The 19,668-nt window shown below is 37.0% G+C and overlaps 1 protein-coding gene across 2 annotated transcripts in view; it reads right to left on the reverse strand.

The window, feature by feature from the left end:
* Positions 1-454: 454 nt before the first annotated feature.
* SLC30A7 (solute carrier family 30 member 7) overlaps positions 455-19,668 on the reverse strand; it is a 36,636-nt gene continuing 17,422 nt past the window's right edge. For both annotated transcript variants that reach the window (XM_050900663.1, XM_050900662.1), the window contains exons 9-11: positions 9,596-9,686; positions 8,445-8,594; positions 455-5,624 (exon numbers count right to left, since the gene is read on the reverse strand). In XM_050900663.1, coding sequence (XP_050756620.1) covers positions 5,577-5,624; positions 8,445-8,594; positions 9,596-9,686 — 289 coding nt within the window. In that variant the 3' untranslated portion in view covers positions 455-5,576. The remainder of the gene's footprint in view (positions 5,625-8,444; positions 8,595-9,595; positions 9,687-19,668) is intronic.

Below are 19,668 nucleotides of genomic sequence, written 5' to 3' on the forward strand. Positions count from 1 at the left end.
AGCCTACCGCACACATTGTTACAAGTGCATTTTAGATGTTAAATTTTGCATTTCAGCTTTCCAGAAACTTAGTAGTTCTCTCACCAATAGAAACCATTAGTGTGCAAAACCTGTTAGGTCTGTATCCGTCTTTACACTTGGGAGCGTGAATACAGACAGGTGAGAATGTTCTTTATGTCTAAATGAAGAAAAGCAAGAACTCACCCTTTGGACAGTTGGTGAAACAGAGGGAGAAGCTGCATAGAATCTCTTATTTCAGAAGGCTGCAACTTAAAAATAGAACTTGATTTCTTCATATATTAATGCTAGCATTTATGAAGTGCTGGACTGCAGCAACCACAACTAACCTCAAGCCAATTCCCAGAAAACAGACTGCAAGAATTCTCTTTAAAACCAGCTAATGGATGATGGTGGTTGCTATTTCAACTAGTCTTCACAGTACATAGGACAACAAAGCAGAGCTGTATGCATATTTTTTTTTAACTGAAGATTTATTGGAAAGAAATTTGATCCCATATCTTTTCAGCAATATAGGATATTTAACATTTTATATAGACTGTATTCAAGTAGAAAAGATTACATTAAAAATTTCTAATATTGCACTTGGGACAAGTCATGGCTAAGCTACTAACATTAGCATTCCAGAACAAAATCATACATAGTCTTCAGAATTTTAGTGAGCTGCCTTGTGTTATCATTAAGATTTCTTTACAGGTATTTTGATATACTATACTATTCAACTTAAGCTCACTGCTAAGAGTAATTCCTGTAATTTAAAGGTAAAGGCAAGCAATATGCTGAATGCAAGCAATATGCTGTATGCTACCAGGAATGATTTTGGCAATTTCTTCATTCACAATATTTCATACTTCAGCTAAAATACTGTAGCGATTCATTTAACTCTTGTACAAGATCCCAGCATACACATGAAAGACTTCGATGCATATGGGAAGTGAAATACACAACTCCTTTTACACATTATTTCCGCCAAATTACCACATAGGCAGGAACCTTTTGTGGCTCACTGAAACAGACAAGTAGATTAACCAGTATTTGCACACAGTGAGACACATAGTCTTCACAGGCCAGGCACAGCAGAAGCATAACTGGCATCTTTTCACATTATAGCAGTCTCTGGCCAACGAAGTCCCAACAGGGATGGTCATTGCAACAAAGCCTGAATGGGGGAGAAATCCAAAAGAGAATCCCGGCAAGGTGCAGATAGGGATTTTCATAGAAGCGTAAAGGAGGAATTAACCACCAAGTCACAGTATTAGGGGTCAGAGAAATGGATTATTTAAAAAAAAAGAAAAAAAAATCCCTCTGTACTCATTCCCAAAACGCTTAAAAGGGGTGGGATAATCAAGAATCATAGCAAGTGGCAGTCTGATGGCTGCTGGGGAAAACAGGACAGGGCTTAATTAGTAACTAAAGCTGTTGCTCTGAACTGGTATTTAAAGGTCTTGTTACATGAGTAGTGATTAGGATTTGCATTTTATAGAAGCATGAAGGTTTCTGCAACTGAAATCTGCCCTGTGAGAGAAAAGCCATGAACTTTACAATTTGAGAGCACAGTGGGTGCAAAGGGTGGAAAACTGCAGTTCAGCAGCAGCTTCTCTCCCCTCTTGTATCTTGTTTACATTCCCAAAACAGGTTCACTTACAACGGTTAAAGAGAGATACCCTTTCTTTCCTTCACCTTTAAACCCAGCTTTACTTCTTCAGAAAAATTAAGAATGTTAAGAGTCACTAAGGTCCCTTTTATCAGTAGCAGCAGTTTCAATTTTTATGTAAAAATAGCCTCAGCAGCTCTTACTAATGATACAATTAAACTTTCGTTTTAGTAAGCAGTATTACATAAAAAGCAGAGTCATTTATTTGGATCAGCACTTTTTGCCGTAGTTTAGCAGATCACACAAGTAATCTAGCTCTCTGTAGGGGCCCTATTGATGTAAGGAACAAGTCTATCCATATGTATAGACTTAGGATTAGCCTATGAAGGACCAGTCTTCACTGTGCATGCTCTTAAGTATAAGAATAGTTTTCTTCCACTGTTACTTACCATTACAAACATTTGGGGCATTTCAATACAGACACTCTGTAGCACTTGTTTTATCTTTTTATTTTGCTGTAGGTCCTGTAAAAATCACGCAGTTTGCAGGCTTGGTCTTTGGGACAATATGGTTGTAAGTTACTGTTTTCAGTCGCAGAAAAAAACCCGCAAAGATAGACCAGTAACCCCACAGTAAGCTTCAGCTACGTGAAAACATGAGAAAATCATACTTTGAAAACTTCGTTCAAAATTCAGTACTGGATAACAGGAAGCTGAGTTTTAGCAGATGATCTGCAGACGTTCATCCATCTCTGGATGTCAGTCATTCACACAAATCTTTGTTTAAAAGATGCGATGCATCTCCAATAAAGTGTTAAAAGCAAAGTGTTATATAAGCAGTCAGGTGTTAGGTAATTAGCAAAACACAAAATAACAGAGCTTTGACTCTCAGGATAAGAAAAGCTGCACTTTCCATTGCATGATTTGTACTCTCCTAAAACTTGAGCAAGTATCCCCTTAGTAGGTGGGGAAAAAAATTTCAGATGTCACTCCATTTACTGACATACTAGATGTGATTGTAGTTACCTACTGGACATGTCATCTACTGTCTTTTGTAGAATTCTGTGGTGCTTATCCTTTTTCAGAAAGCCTAAAAAGGCTTAAAGTCTACTTTGAATCTGGCTTCCCTACACTATCCTCAATTATATTTAACAAACAAATGATACATTTCTTACTATAAAAACATCAAGTTGTCCTTAAAAATAATGAAGAAATTGCTATCTTGGTTAGAAAACTCACACTTGTACATATGCTTCCAACAGTCAGATAAGTAATAATAAGCAACAAAGAGATGTCAAAAGTTATTAAAATCAATATTGTGTAATTATAACCAGCTTATAGGCTTTTTCAATCAGTTTCCCATATTTAGAAAGTTTGTAGCTGTACATCTTAAAAAACCATACCACCACCAAACAAACCCAATTGCCACTTGGGCAGATTCTCACTTGGAAACAAATTGTAGCAGTTGTCTTTTCATAAAGAAAACTAAAATAGTGGCCAAGCTCAGCAGCTTGGGCAGCACTGCAGTATTTCAGCAAGTCCAGGAATACTCGGTCCCAAAACATGCTGGTGTAAAAATGATTTAAACTAAAGCCTGCTCTTGGATCATGACACAATTGCAATGAAGTTGGCTGGTGCTTGCCTTTAAAGTGATACCAGTTGATCTTCTCTAGCCTCAAATAGTAGTAATATTAACTACTGAAAAAAAAAAATAATCAAGAAATCATGCTGTCAACCAACAAGCAGCAGTCTATATGCAACATAGTACAAAACAATGAGGGTTCTCCACCCTATAATCACAACCATATTTTAATTACCTTTTCTGTGAACATATATGCAAATGGTATCTTAAACTGCAATACTCACATCTGCTCAACAGATTCTTGCACCCTACCCTGCGCCATGTAACTTTCAGATCCCACCCTCCAGTCAGGAACTCCAGGCCTGGGAGAGCACCTGCAAGGTGAGACAGGGAGGGAGCCTGACAGGGTGCCAGGCAGAAGGCCAGAAGAGAGGGACGTGGAACAGTGCAGCCAGCTGAAAGGGCACTCTGCACCTGCATCCCCAGGAGAAGCAAACAGGATCAGAAACCAGCAATAGGGATAAAGAAGGATCTGAAGACTGGAAGAGACTGTAAAGCTTAAAAGCAATATGTATGTGGCTTTTTCCTGCTATTTTTCTTTACACCCAGTTTTCAATTCCAAGCACAAGAGTACAACCCCAAGCTTTGTACAAAATCAACATTCATGTTTCAATATCTCATCTGGAAAACTCAGGAACCATCTATCAATTTGGCAACTATCGTGTTTTCACAGGAAAAGAGATCAAAATTCAGGTGCTATATAGGAATGCCAGAATGAATGCAAGAAACTCTTTATCATGAATTCAGCAACATCGGCGGCAAACAAACCACTTCTGCAAATGAATTTTCGGTACTTTCATAGTGCCTAGCACTTACTACACAGACATTGTCAGCTTCACAGGGCCTTGATTTCAGTATTACCACGTCAGGTACCAGAGAATACTTAAAATCCATACCAGTCAGTAGCGGCTATGATTTATCAGAAAAATGCCTGTCTTTTTTTTACTCCGCAATGTTCTGTTTGTAAAATGTCCTCTTATAAAATCTTCCATTACTAAATTAACTACTACAGCATAGTGGAATTATCATCTGTAATACCAAGTATAGCAGATTGTCTTTGAAAACAGCACTCAGACCTGAAAGTGTAAAGTGATTATAAATGCTAGAAAAACACGACAGACTAATGTTTCTGGAAAGAACAACTTAGTGCACGAAGAATTTTTTTTTTTTTTCCCCCATGAACACACACAAGGCTACAGTAAGATAGTAAAAATTATCAAGACTTGTCAACCTGGAAAAAGCGTAATCTTGAACAGCATGAACCATGGTCCTTATTTCCATTTCAGGTATAACCACCAGAAACAACTATTTTCAGTATTTGGAAAGGCAAAAGTTCTCACCAATCACTTTAATAAAAATTATTACAACCTATTAAAATCAAGGAGATTTAAGCTTTCACAAACAATTTAGGGATTTAATTTTTCCCGCCACATAATTTGGAAGATAAAAAGCTTCAAGCATTGCTTCCATCAGCAGCATCTTCCCTCAGCTGCCTGTTGTTTCAGTGACTGTGAACATGAGTAGCATCATGTAATGTCTCATTACTCTCAACAATTTCAAGAGACTAAGAATTGGAGTTAACTCTAATATTTGGACTAAAACAATTTCCACAAGATATGTGCAACAAAATATCCAGCTGGTTTTGGAAGCAGGTCTCTTCACAACAGCTTTGCCTTTTACATTTAGAATTTTTCTGTCTGTCTGGTAAGATGCAAGTATAAGGGAAGTCTAACATCTACAGCTATGCAAGTACGCAACCCCCCCGCATACATCACTAGTGAATAATCAGACTGCATACAAGATATTTGTAAAAGTAATAAAACCCTTCGATGCTCCATATTTATGCTGGCAAATACCTCTCCTGATATAAAAGGCACTTTGAAAACCCAATATGGTTTGGTTCATTAAGTTTGCAAAGTACAAACAATTGTACAAACATACAATTATATTGAAGCATGTCAGCCATTGTGACATTATCTACAAAACAAGTTTCCAATTGTTGATAACACTGGTTTTATGGGAATGAGCAGTGGTTTCAGCAGCTTTACTGAAGACATGACAGGGTTTCCAGTACCACAATCTTAGTAAGTAAAAACCCTCAAAAACGTACAAGTTTAGGGGCCACAAAAAACCAAGACCCAAAGTCCGTAACATTCATTCAATATTTACTCCTTAGAAGTTAACTCCATCCATAGCCCAAGGGCAGAAATCTATTCAGTCAATTCCAGAACAGTGGTGGAGGCAGGCTCTGCCTTGAGAAGTACGTTGTTGTATCATTACAGTACAGAAAACTTTGGTCCAACAGCACAATTTCAGAAATTCACTACATGGCTGCGACATCAATCTGTATGTAAAGCTGTCTTACTCCTGCCTATGGAAAAGAGAAGGAGAGTTAAAAAAAACTGTAAAGCCAAAGCAATTTAACTGTCCTCAACACCAGTCCACATCAGTAAGTTACCTAGCAAAAAACCTCAGTATCTTATTTTTCTGTAATTCATCTTCCACATTTAGCACATCATTCACTGAGATACTGGCAATTTGGAAACCTACAAACTTTGAGAGTGCTGTATGAATACATAGTTCTTCAGAGTCAAGTGCACATATGTAATTATATATTAACATTAGTTTTGCTAATTACCTTTTCTGATTCATCCTAAATAACTGTCACACATGAAGATGCACAAAAGCAATTCTTACTTTATTTTGTACAAGTTTAACTTCCTGAAAAGCAAGCTGCTTGAAGAGCTGTCAGTTTAAAACGGAGCTAAGCACAAGAGCGTAACATGGTATTTGTTGTTCAAACCAGTTCTACATTAAGATTTTAGCAAGAAACGACAATGGCTACAGTGAATTTACATGACATCATGACACACTAAAACAACTTTTGGTAAAGGTATGCGAATTGTACGAAAGCATTTCTCTCCTCAGAAATCCTATTAAACTAGGCTTAGATGGACTTGCTTAGTTTTATCATCGTTCAGTATAAAACAACATTTACAAAAAATCATTTAGTCATTGATTTTAACCCTAGTGCCCGGCCAGCAACAATGTTGTGATGGTCACTGGTTATGCAACGTGATCTTGAAGCGTTAGGCTGAACTCTGCTGAAGATCAGATTGTCTTCAACTATCATCAACTTGCGTTTAGCTCAGTCGAGTGGCAAAACCAACTATCAATTACATTAAGATCAATGAGGGCCAGTATTACCGAGGAGAAAAATCTCTACTTGCTCCAACTGTTCCTCCACTTACTACCATAGGTCATATAAGAAAAATGATAGACCTTGTTCTTCCAATTCCCTTCCTAGACACATGGCTCTTGATACCTGCACAGCTACAAAACAGCTGAAGAGCTAACAACTCACTTGGAAAATGTAATCCTCTGAAGAATTGAGATGTAAAATTAGTTTTAATGTAACAATGTTCTGCGTAGTCCTTCCCAAAAAATATCCCTTAGTTTCAAACTACACAGTCTGCAGAATAAGCCATGCAGACTGCTTTCTACCTACTCAATAATCTAGAGCTGTATGTGATGGAACATCTCAAAAAGGACCAAACTTTATTCATAAAGCTTGACTTCAGAATATTTATAACAACAAATCCTCCTTCCCTAAGTCTCTAACATAAAAACAAGTATGTGTGTTTATTTTTATTGGGTTCCCCATGACTGACTACTTTAAAATTCCTTAAACTTTAAGGAGTTCAAAAGAATTCATGCGCTCAGGCAGCACATTGTAGGGTTGGCTTCAGTGGTGTTTCTCCTGAGAGTCCAGAAACTGAGTATGCAAGATGCATTAAAAAAAACAAAGAAAAAATTCAGTCTGGAATTTTTAATAAATGTTATAAAACAGTTAATAAAAGAGGCACTTATCGGATGCATAAACGATTCACTAAGCCATCACATACGCAAGCTGCCAATGCAGTAGACCAATACAACATTTAGAACAAGGGAAAGAATGTGCATGTGAGCACACATGGACTTTCCCCACTGTAGAAAGCTTTGAAAAGAACATTTATGCAAGCACTAATTAAACTGTTGACAGAAGTTTTTATTTACAGTATCAAATATACCTGATCAGAAGCCCCCTTTCTTCACTGTGCAACTGACTTAGAGAAGTCAATAATTTACATATCTCCAAAATATTACCCTTTAGCTGACAATATTTTGTAACCTAAAACACTGGTTAAACAGGAATATTCGTCTCCTTTTCAGCTACAGAACTCTCCGTTACTCAAAAGCAGCGGAAGGACGTTATGGAAAAATGTAATAGTTTTTTCAAATACAGTCCTCCAACGTCAAGAATAAAACAGGATGTTTGGCTCTGGATGGTATGAGAGAGAGAATAAGTTTCCAGCTTTATTCTTCACAAAGTTCTCTTGCTAGAGAAGAATTTTCTATTTTATCTTAATAGACTCCAGGTTCTACTTGTAAACCATTCACATCCAGTAGCTACACTGGAATAGGCAGCCAAACTGAATTTCATGTTTCATGGTTAAAAGTATAAGGAAGCAACAGAAAAATCTTGCTGAAATTTGTAAGATTTTAACCTTAAGGCAAGAACTATCAACTTCTAATAAAGTTTCTATTGTTCACAAGAATTCCAGCATTTCAGATCAGCTACAAGTGCTATCAAATACATCACTATCTATATAAAAAAATATAACCTGGAGGGAAATAAATGGGAACACACTGGTGGTATACAACATGACAATTGATGGTTACGTTTTAACTAGTGATCACCATAGCATGGATGTTACTAAAAGACAACAAAATATGCAAAGACCATGGATTCTTAGAGGGATAGAAATGAATGACAAATACAGCATCAGCACAGTGAAAAACTTAAGTAGGTCCAGTCTGTGGTCGGAAGTCCTATCTTGAGGGAAGCCTCATCTATTTTTCTTGGTTCCTCATAGGTCAGTATAGGGTTTCAACTTAATTTGATACACCTCAGACAACTACAGCTGTTATTTCCATTAAGTGGCATCAAAAACTAATGCAGAGAGGTACAGCAATTCCATCTACACTACTAAGTATTTTGAAATTGTTCTATACAGCTGGAACAGAGAAGCTTTTCAAAACACAGATACCAAAACCAGAAACATTAATTTTTCTTGATAAGAATTACAATGTCACATCACATGACAGGCAATTCACACTTTGAGATACGATTTCCACTGATAAGACATACCTGAGTAAAAATATTGTGAGTCTGGCTTAGAATCCACCTTCCATCAGCATCAGGAGCTACTAATAATTTCAAAGTCCCTATGTAAACATCAGTACAGAGGGTCCAGAAATGTGGATCATGTAAACTGTAAACTCCTTGCAACTGTTGCACCTAAAAACACAGGCAAATTTAAAAAATATATATTTCAGAAAATGTTTGTCTGTACTATGTTTTTTTACAGAAAATATTATAAAAGCCAATGCACTCTTTTACTTCTAGTTCACTGTGCAATTTGTGATATTTCACTTAAATTCCTTATTACTATCTCAGTAATTGTAAGGAAGGTGAAAACATACAGGTTGTATGTATGTGTCACGATTTTGTATCTTGCTGCATTTACATTCTACATATATTTTACTAAAACCATTTCTGAAAACAGTGGTGTCAGAGAAAAGTCACAGTTATTAAATTTGAGAGGGCATTCAATTAAAACAGCAATTTTTGCAAATGCAGGAATTTTCCATAAAACAATTTGTGAGAGAGTCTAACTATTAACAGAAATATATTAGTATTTCTGTAAATATTTTGTGAGGGCTTAAGTTTGTCCTGTCAAAACCCTTCTTCTTTCTCTGTCCAATTTTAGCAAACCCTCCACACGATGATTACAATCCTGTAACTTCCTGAGGAAAGATGGCACTCCTCCAAGTGCTTTGCAAAGGTGCTTCAATGTTCAGGTCATGACACAGTAATAGATAAGTTAAACAGGAGTACCAGGAGAGGTCAAATCCAGAGTAATCTATGTATTCTTACAATACACTTCCAATGTTACTCCACCTCACTTCACTAAGAACTAGATTTTGAGGGAGACAAAAACTGAACAAAACAGAAAAACATTATGCACTTTGTATCAGCACAAAGTACTTTGAGAGGAAAAGCTTCAGGATCTATTTTTCTAAACCAACATAGCATGTTTTAAAACACAAACTGAGTTGGAGCTACATACAATTTCGGACTTCAGAAAGAAAAGATTCAAACTGGTACCTCCATTTGCACAATCTAAGGAACCTTTCACAGGCATTACTGGAAAAACATCACAAAATATCCTCATACACACAGTTGAGGCTCATTCAGTCAGCAGCTTGATCTGAAGCAAAAATGGCCTAAGAGCTCACCCTCTGGTAGCACTGAGGCAGAGCATTTTCCAGGGAAGGAGGAGTTCGCTGCATCAAAATTCCAATGGATTCTTTTAAAAGTGGAACAATACTGGAAAGAAAAAAGGAAGTTAGCCAGTCTTACATTTTTCAAAAGATGCAGAACAAAGAGCAACATAACATTCCTTAATGCTCTTGAAGAATTTTTCTTTAGTTGTTTCACCAGAAGCTGAGAAAGTTGCCATGAAAACCTGGTACAGAAAATAAAAGGACTGACAAATTGCTATAGTGTCTTACTAAAGGCAAGATTACTTCTCCCCCAGATTTTCCACAGCGACAACTGGTGGACAGTCACAAAAGATCAATAGTTTAATCATGGGATTTGAGAGGAAGTCTCTTAGTGTCTTAAAAGTTGTATGACAAAGCAGCTGATAAGTATAGCTCTAAACCAAAACCTACTTCAATGGCAATCACTCACAACCAACCATAAAAATATGCAACTGAAATGGTTTTTGCTTTTGTGTTTGGCTTAATGCATATTTTTCTTATGAACTAAGATAATAATGGGGAGATCATAAAACAAAATTAGTATGGACCAGTCCAGCTACAACAAAGTTATTTTGTCAGAAACAGACAACTTAGCATATTCTTGAAGTGTACTAAGTGTAGAGTCTCATCCAAGCTCAAGGATTAAACATTTGGAAGCAATTAGAGGTTCCCTCCCAGCCAAATGGTCTTGTTTAATCAGCAAACTAAGATGACACTTAATACCCTTTTTTATTATTATTACTTTCCCTTTTCTTTTTCCTTTTTTTTTTTTTTTTTTAAATAAAACCAGGAGACCAGTAAGCCCATACACTGAAGCTACCACTAAAAATTTATACTCTTATTAAGTATTCAGTATAGTGATTTTTTGTTTAGGAGTAGCGCATCATGTCTGGCTCAGTAGAGCACCCTAAAATTTTCAAGAGGATGACAAATATCTATAGCCCAATACTAAAATCGCAATCTAATTTCAAGAGCATGTAAGTCACCTAACACTCTAGACCAAAAGTGATGATATATTTCAGAAATTGTAAGCTGAATTTCAGTGTTCAGCACTGGCATCACAGCTGGAGTACATAGAGTGGTGGGATAAAAAGCATCCAGAAAACATTTGTAAGAGATTAATTGGGCCATCTGTTAAAGGAAACCACAGAAACTTTGTTTAAAATCTCATGAAGCAATGTAGAACGCACTGCATAGACGAGCTGTATATTTGCAGACAGTGAACAGCATGACCTAACCATTCCTTTCCATTTTTAAAGAGATGGTTCCATTTGTACATGGAAGCAGTGCTGGCTGATCGACTGCTCAGCTCACTCCTTGGCTAATCCTTAGCCAGGGGTAGGAGGGAGTTAGAGGGTGCATGACTCTTGTCTAATGAGCCCTGGAAAAACAACCACCCTAAAATTAAGTCTCCTTGCAGGCACACTGGTTATTCCAGCCAAATTCACTGCCTGATGCGCTCCATCATGTGGCCTCACACAGTTGCACTGGTACCAAGGAATCAGTTCAGAAATAGGAAGAAGCAATTAGGGGCAGGCAGGAGTTGCCTAAACTGGACCTGTCACCAAGACAATTAAACATTTAGCAATGCAATAACTGTCAATCTGTCTAAAGGAAGCTTAATTGGAGTGTCACATTCTACAGACAGTGGATTACAGAAGTTTAGGGAAAAAGGTTCTCTTATCAATGGACCCATCTCACTAAATAATGTCCATGTCACAAGCATTACATCAAAGGGCGCTGGAGCTGCCAAAATACTCCATTGTTGAATTGATTTCAGTTTAACTCACTATTTAAAATGCAGGTTTGCTTCTTAATAAAAACCTTGAAAGACTTCAGGATGCAAACTGAATACAAGATTTTTGAACACTGACTCCATCCCCATGAATTTAACAAGGCCCCTCTACCATAGGCATCCAAAGGCTTCAAAAAACACACACGTACAGGCTGCATATTTTTTCCCAGGGAAACAACTACAGGAATGGAGAATGTAGAAGCTTGCTTTTTTATTGGAACATACCACTAAGAGTGAAAAAAACCCATGAAATAAATCTAACCAAGAAACGTCTGATTTGCACAACTTATCTACATTATTCGATAAAACTGAGGTACATTATCTGATAGAATGGAAATGAACTGGCAAGTAGGAGATTTGGAGAGACAGCCTACGGAAATTTAAGACTAGCAAGTTGGGCATGTTAATCCATTCCAAAAAAGGATTTGGTCAGTGAAACTGGTTGATTCATTCTGGAACAGGATGCACATTGAAAAAAGGAAGTTAAAACCCCGTTAGAGAGCTCTTCAGCTGAAGATGCATTTAAAATTAAGATCTGCTTCCTTCTGAAAACCTTGTTGCCTAAGAAACTGATCTTCCAAGATTAAGTCTATGGCAATCAGCAGGGTGTGTACAAGCACCAAAGACTGTCTCTCCTTGCCAGGCAACGAGGTGCAGTTTTAAGCAGCACGTATTGGAACCATTAGCTCAAAATCAACTAATATACAAAAAGGTGAATAGGGAAAAACACTCCACTCCTAGTATAGGTGGTACAGCTTAAAAGATAGTCTCCCTGCTGGCAAGATTTCACCTATTCATGTTTTTGTACTGGCTCCACACTAAAGCTTTAAGAGAGAAATCTCCTGTGCAAGTTTTTTGGCAATAACGCTGCACAGGTTATGCTTTTATCCAGACTTCACAAAAAAGCTAAAGCCATGGTGTTTAACTGAAACAGCAACATCTTTAAAGTCCAAAGAATAGAGGCAAATCAGGATGTGGCTTGATACTATAGGTGAAAGTTGAAGCATATCCCAGGTCACACCTCCCTCCTCTAACCTTGACAGTGTTCAGCTACAAATTCATCTTCTGCAAAGCTGAAAAGGCCAAAAGACAGCTGCAGTGATGTGCTATGCCCTCACAAATGCTGTTAGAGCACAGAAGCCCATGCACGCATCTCTGCATCCAAAGGGACACTACCTTACAAGGTAGTCTTTTATTGTAAGCCAAACCAACATGACAAACAATAGAATCCAGTTTTCTGATGTCTCAGGTTTTCCGTTGTTTCATGCATACTACTGAAGTACAAAACCTTTAACTAAAAACCAAAACTCCACACAGTATGCTCTTTTCTCAAACACTAACTAAAAAACAGTATTACTTAATTACCAGGAGGCACTAGAAATATTAGTTCCATCTCATGTGACTGAAGAAAACACTAGGAGAGATGACAATACTAAGCAGGCTGAAAATGTGGTTAGAGAATTTGACCAAGCTTTCCTTTTTTTTTGATTAGTCATTAGTGCAAAATATACATGGTTGTCTCTGCAGCAACTCTTGCACTGGTACTTCCCCCTTTTTTTTTTTTTACAAAAAGATTATTGAGGAAAATAAATAATGCTGAATTCTCACCAAGTGGAGAGTTTTTCATGCATAAGCAGTCTGTAAGCTTTGCTGCTAAAGGAGACACAGTTTTCCAATGGTCTCCAATTACCAAGCCTTGAATCTAAAATATCACACTCTCTTATAAGACAATGGAATTTGAAAGAGGCACTAAACCACAGCAAGACTTAGGACGTAAATATATCCTCTACAAAAGCCATAATAGCAAAAGCAGCTAATGTGTGCAAAATTATTTAGCAGCACATCACACTTTCATACACACTGTTACAGAGGAAGCAAAAGGTGTTCAAAGAGGTAGAAGTTATTGACGTGAATCTGATAAATCCAGCCTGCCACTACTACACATGGCTTGATTAACAATGAAGAGTGAAACCATCAGGCTCTTAATCAACTTGCATCACATTCAAATAATACTTATACCCATTCCAGTCCCATCCTGTTTATGCCACTGTTTTTGTAGGCATAGCTAGCAAGACTCTGGCATTGTCATGATCTTGGACAGCAAGGCTGAAAACAACTCCGGGGTAAAGAACCCTTGGCCCAGTCATTGTCGTCAGAGCATAGCAGGAAATTCATTTAGTGCTTTCAGCACTATAGAAAATAGAGGATACTTGTGATAGATTTTGTAGCAGGTAAACAAACACTGCTGAGACTCAAGACCAGCTATCGTTCTCCAAATACCACAGCTGAAAATCTACAGCCAGATTTCAAAATCTTTTTTTTTTCCCCAGCCACCATCCACATCTGCAGTGCCAAGATTGTCAGCCTATTTCAGAATTTTAATAAAATTTTTCTATTAGGCAACGGCAATTTTAATCAGACTGCAGGCTTTGCTCAAGACAAGGATCACAGGTTTAACATTTACTTTTCCAATTTTAAATTGTCTGTTCTCATAATAACGTAGTACTTTGATTCTCAAGCAAGGCTGGCAGGTACCATTACCCTGTAAATAAAGGTAGTGCATGCCATTTAGCAATGATGGCTCAAAACAACACCAACGACAAGAATGCTAGTTTGGGGGAGTTTTGCTATAGAACATTCCTTCTGAATCTTAGTGAACGCAGCACTTCATTTTAAAAAGTAATTTTTTATACTGTTACGCCCCAAACATTATAGGCATATACCCCAAATGTTACAGGCATGTCCTCCCCCAAAGCTCTTGCATATTATATCATGTTCAAGCAGCTCTAGACTTCGTGTAAAAATGATGTAACCCATGGAAACAACTTCACTAAATGACTGAAGTAAATTGCCTCATTTCTTTGACCACTTAATATGTAGTCTGCATGCTCTATCCAATCTAGTATCATATTTAGTCTACGGTGCCTTTCTAGAAACATGTGGCTCTAATAGTGGTTTCGGACAAACTTCTTGCTTTATACTGGAGTTGCGGCTTTTGCCTGATGACTAATTTCACATAGCTGATCGAAATACTAAAATTGCTTCAACATTTCAGAATAAGGCTTAGAATCCTAAGGCTAAAAAATAAATGAACATTTAGTTGTAAATATTAAAAGCATTTTAGAGACTTGAGAAATTGTTTATTGACTCAGGCACATTAAATTATGAGGCAAACACCTTGGAAAAAACTTGAAGAGTGTCAACCTGAACAACTATGAAATAGCCAAACTTTTTTAAAAAAAAAAAAAAAAAAAGACTTCAAACAAAATGCTAGCAAAATAGACTCGTCTATTTTAAGCATGTCCTATTTATGCTTTATACTTAAATGGACACTTGCATGAGATAGTACAGAAAGTAATCAAAGAAAGATTCATCAGCTATTAATGATAGCATCCAAGAACACTCAAGAGCTACAAGCCCCCACCCACACCAGCTTCACCCTTCAGAATTGGCCATAGATTTATGATGCAGAGATTTTAAAACATTACAGGACATAGCCCTCCAACCGAGAAACCACAAACTACCAAGCCCTCTGCTTGTCAAGACTCAACAGATAAATACATAAATGGAAAAAATATAACTTTCTACAGCAAGTAAAAGCATAATGAAATTTGCAGAGTGGAAAGTATCTGACTTCATGCCTTTGCCTCTCCATATCAGAACAGCAATATGTGGGCTATTTTTCTTTCTCGAAAAAGATAAATTTTAAAGCATGAGATGTAATAGGTATTAACAATATTTCTATATAATCCTACTGAAGACAGGCTTTTACTGGGATGTAGACAGTCATAGTCTACTAAAGGGAAGTGACTGATCTTACCTCTCTATACTCTAGCAAGAGCTACCCGATTTCTGCTTCCACTAAGCTTAGAAGTGTATTTATTTGTCAATGAAAACAACCTCAGAAGAATCCCACACCGGATTTTCACTGTGCAGCCAGAATGTTCTGCGCTAACTCACAAGGAGTTAGGCAGAGAATATGTCACCTTAGAGCAGCCTTAGTGAAGGATCACAGGAGCAACACAGAGCAACCGTGCCAGTAGTTGACAATTTGCACTAATTAGAGATGTTGTCTACAGGAAGGCTCAACCATTTGAATTAAAAGCACTACTTGACTTCTCTGAAGAGGTGTTGCTCAACCCTTCGTGCATCTGCACAAGACAAAATAGGTTACAAATTAGAGGCTGTACAGCTTTACATTGCAACGCTAAGTTCTTTAGTCATCCTATAAAGATATTTTTGTGATTTATTTTGGCAAGTGTTGCCACCATTTCAGAAAACTGAACAGAGAAGATCCACTAATAGGAGCAGGCAAGACTTGAGTAAATCAGAGAGAGCTGCCCAACACTGAAGCAAGCAAGCAAGCAAACACTAAACATAAAATGAATGGACAGTTATTTCATCTAGACACAAGCAATCTTGGATTAAGAGCAACGATTCCCCTCTGCACTCGCATGCAACTGCTTTGATAGTCTACTGGCTTATTAGACATAGTTCCACAGAAGGGAATAAGGATTTGTGTTCTGCCTTTATTCCCTCTTTGGATACATAAGTATCCCCGAAAGAATACAGATTTTTAAAAAAAAAAAAAAAAAAAAAAAGGAGCTCTGGATCAAACCTACCCCCTACCCATGCCCTGTACACTCTTTACGTCAAACTCAGACCATTAAGCAATAACTTGGAGGATACATGATTGAAGCTAAATCACTACCAGGTTAAATGGTATATGCACACTTTATTCAGGAAAAAAAAGCAAAAAATAAACTTCATTAAACCCTCAAACAACTAAAAGTGTACCAAGTATTAAACACTAAATTCACTGATTACACAGAAATGTCTTAATTTTAGTTTGCCTTTCATTTTTCACGTAGCTTTTTCTTGAAAATTTCCTTGCTAAAAAGCAAGTATTAAAATGCTCCTCATAGAGTCTTATGACCCTCTAAGGGCATCTTATCACCATTACCTCATTCAGCTTTTTATCTCAAACATTAACTGTACATGAAGAATCAAAAACATTACTTTTACAATTTAAGTAAATTAAAACAAACTCTATATAGCTTACGCCTTTGCCTGATACATTTGGACTACACAAAATGTTCTATACACACTCCTAAAATGTATGCATGTTGTATTTAAAAATCTAATGACCTTTATGAACACAGTATCATCAGACTGTCAACAAAAACACAGCTTACTGCAATGGCATAAATAAATTGCAACAGCTACTTAATGACCTTTAAGTACACTAAAAAGGTAAGCGCACTACAATATCCACATTTTGATTCAATATTTGCTTAGACATGCAAAGTGTAACATACTAATGCAGATTTACTGGTATGTATTTTTAAATTAAACTATGTTTAATCACCAGTTTCAGAAAAATTATGAAATTGAATTGCAAAGTATTTATTTTTGTAAAATCTGAGACAAAATTCAGTGAGATAATTATTTTCAATTTCAAGAAAATTTCAATACATACTCAGATAATGAAGAGCTAGAGTTGAGAACGTGAAAGTTCTTCGTGATAGTTTTGTTAGTCCACTATACTAATTTGCTTATTTCAAGAAAGTAAGAGCAAAATACCATGTGATTTCATAAATACTATCCCACATGCAGTAATGGCTACCAAATTCAACATCTGTTATTCTTCCATTTTAATCTAACTACTTTTCTAGATTACTTTGTACTACTTGCATCACAGTATCTTACAGGACATAAAAGCTGCAAGTTGGTTATATAATGGCTCCATATTAATGCATTACTTAGATCTTCCTATGACAATCTCTCATCAGGCCAAAACACATGCCAATGTAATTTGTTAAAAAGACAGGATGGATTCTGACTAGTCTCAAACCCACATACCTAACTACTGTCACACCATTATCTTTGCTCCTCCTGCACCTATTACCACAAGAATTCCGCTTTTAAATATATATACCTAAAGCTCAGCATCAGAAAATAAACCTGGTTTTGTTGAAAATAATTCAAATGTGTTTCTGAATACATACTTCCAATAATACTCATCATACTGCAAGAATATAATCTTTCCCAAATCCCAATAGTGACAGTGTCCCAGATTGTTCAGCTGATTAAGAAAACTATTTTTTAAAGTTAGGAATCCAAAGACTTCTTTCAAGGTACCTTATTATACTGTTTACAAGAATGCTGTTTATCCTATAGAAGACTCCTGCCTCGAATTTACATCTACAATTCTGTCCTAATTCACCTCTATACAAGCTCGTTCCAGCTGGAAAGCCTACTAACTACTTAGACTAAACACACATCCAAAGTGATACTGTAATCTAGACTGGTCTGAGAATCCTTCCCTTAGAGGAGAAAGCCACCAACCAACATGAGTAACAATTCATTTACTAGTTTGTATTTTCTTGGGAATTTCCAACTTTATGAAAATAGTTTGCTCAATGTATACTTTATTTTCATATACAACCAGAGGGGTTTCTAGACTGTAACATTCAGAATAGCGTATCCTCGTTATCTAAAATTAACAGAAAAGATTCAAGTCTGGACCACTCTCCCACCAGCTTTACACTCATGTAGCCATCTGCAATATTCACAACTGTTTCCTAAGATACCTTCCTGATGGTAGAAAAGCACCTGTACTATAGGCAAGTCTTAATCCAATAGGGTAATTTGGCATTTGAGAACAAGTGACAGAAGGCCAGCACAACAAGAGCTCAAATGTATACACACATAAAAAGACATTCTCCTAGGAAAGAAGTCTCCCTCCCAAATAGCAAGTTGACAGCCAAGAGCAAAAACATTTCCATACAGATTTTGACATTTCAACTGCTTTATTTTAAAGCTTCAGAGTACTCAAAGACAACATCCACACTGAAGGTTTTGCTTTCACTAAGAGCTGTTGGTTAACATTAACAGCAGTAAGGAGAGTATTGCCTGCTCTAGTTCATCAGTTAACAACTAATACATTTAATGTAGAACCAGAGGTCTAAGCAGCTAATTAAAATGGAAATGGAAAATTTCATATACTTAAAATGTGAAGTCATGCAAAAGAGCTTTGGAAGATCAGCAATAATACACACTACTAGTTAGATTTAAACCAATCAGCTGAAGTACTCTTGTAAGAAGAGACAGCACCTTGGGGCTTTTACACAACCCTATTTGAAAGAAGCAAAGCTTTACAGTCCCAACTAGCGGAAAGTCCCCAGACAGCATTAAAACTTGGACAACTTTATCAGACTGGCTTTTGCATCTCTGACTCAAAACTATGCTTGCTTTATTACAGCCACAAAGAACAGATCTTGATTTTTAAACACACGTGCATGGGTCCACTTGTTGGGGCACACGTGTACTCTTATCCCACTCCACCTTATCAAAGTTGGTTTAACTAGTAAAAGGAACATGAGCGGGCTACTCCGCACAAGTAAAATTGACAAATATTCCTCTGAAACAGCAGACAATTATTTAATCAAAGCCAAATCCCCCCAAAGAGTTATTTATCAAGGTTGCAAATAGGCCCACAGAAGTGGCCAGGAATCCCTGTACCAGATATTGAACATCCCCCTCCTCCCCACCTCAACCCCCCCCACCCTATCAGCAAACAGACAATTTAAAAAGACACAGCTCTTGCCACTATCAGTTTAAAGTCTTTTTGCAAACAATGGTTTTCCCCTCAAATTTTAAATTTCAAAAAATTTCAGTATAATCTTTTCTCTAAGGTTAGATTTAGCTGAATTGAAAAGATTAAGGCCAAAACTATTATACATCCTAGCAACCATCATTTGGGCCCCCGTATTACTGTTACAAAGGATCACCTTGTAACGCAAAAGGTTTTTCAGATTTTCCCATAATTCTAGAAGAGCACTTCACACACACAGCATAGTGAGCAATAACGCAGAATAAACAATGTTTTTTTGTCCAGAAGTGTAAATGAAGATTACTAAAGTCAAATAACACAAAAGGGGACTCAAGCGCTCAAAGAATATCCATCTGAAACTGCCAGTCATCTTGTTTATGATCTTGTTTAAGTGCATTTCAAGCAAAGCCATCAGTAGTTAAGTCTGTTGGACTGCTTGAAAAAAAATTAAACCCCCCCCCCCGCAATTAGTGTTTGCTCCACTGCTGTGCCAGGATGTGTCAGTCTGCAAGAAATGCAGGCTTGCTTCTACTGACTATAATGCAGCTGACTGCGCTCAGTTAGCATAATGATTCTAGAGATCACTTACAGCACTGTGGACCAACAAAATAATGTTACAGGCTGAGGTCTGGTATC

This window comes from Gymnogyps californianus, chromosome 8, assembly GCF_018139145.2.
Source record: "Gymnogyps californianus isolate 813 chromosome 8, ASM1813914v2, whole genome shotgun sequence".
NCBI classification, from domain to species: domain Eukaryota; kingdom Metazoa; phylum Chordata; class Aves; order Accipitriformes; family Cathartidae; genus Gymnogyps; species Gymnogyps californianus.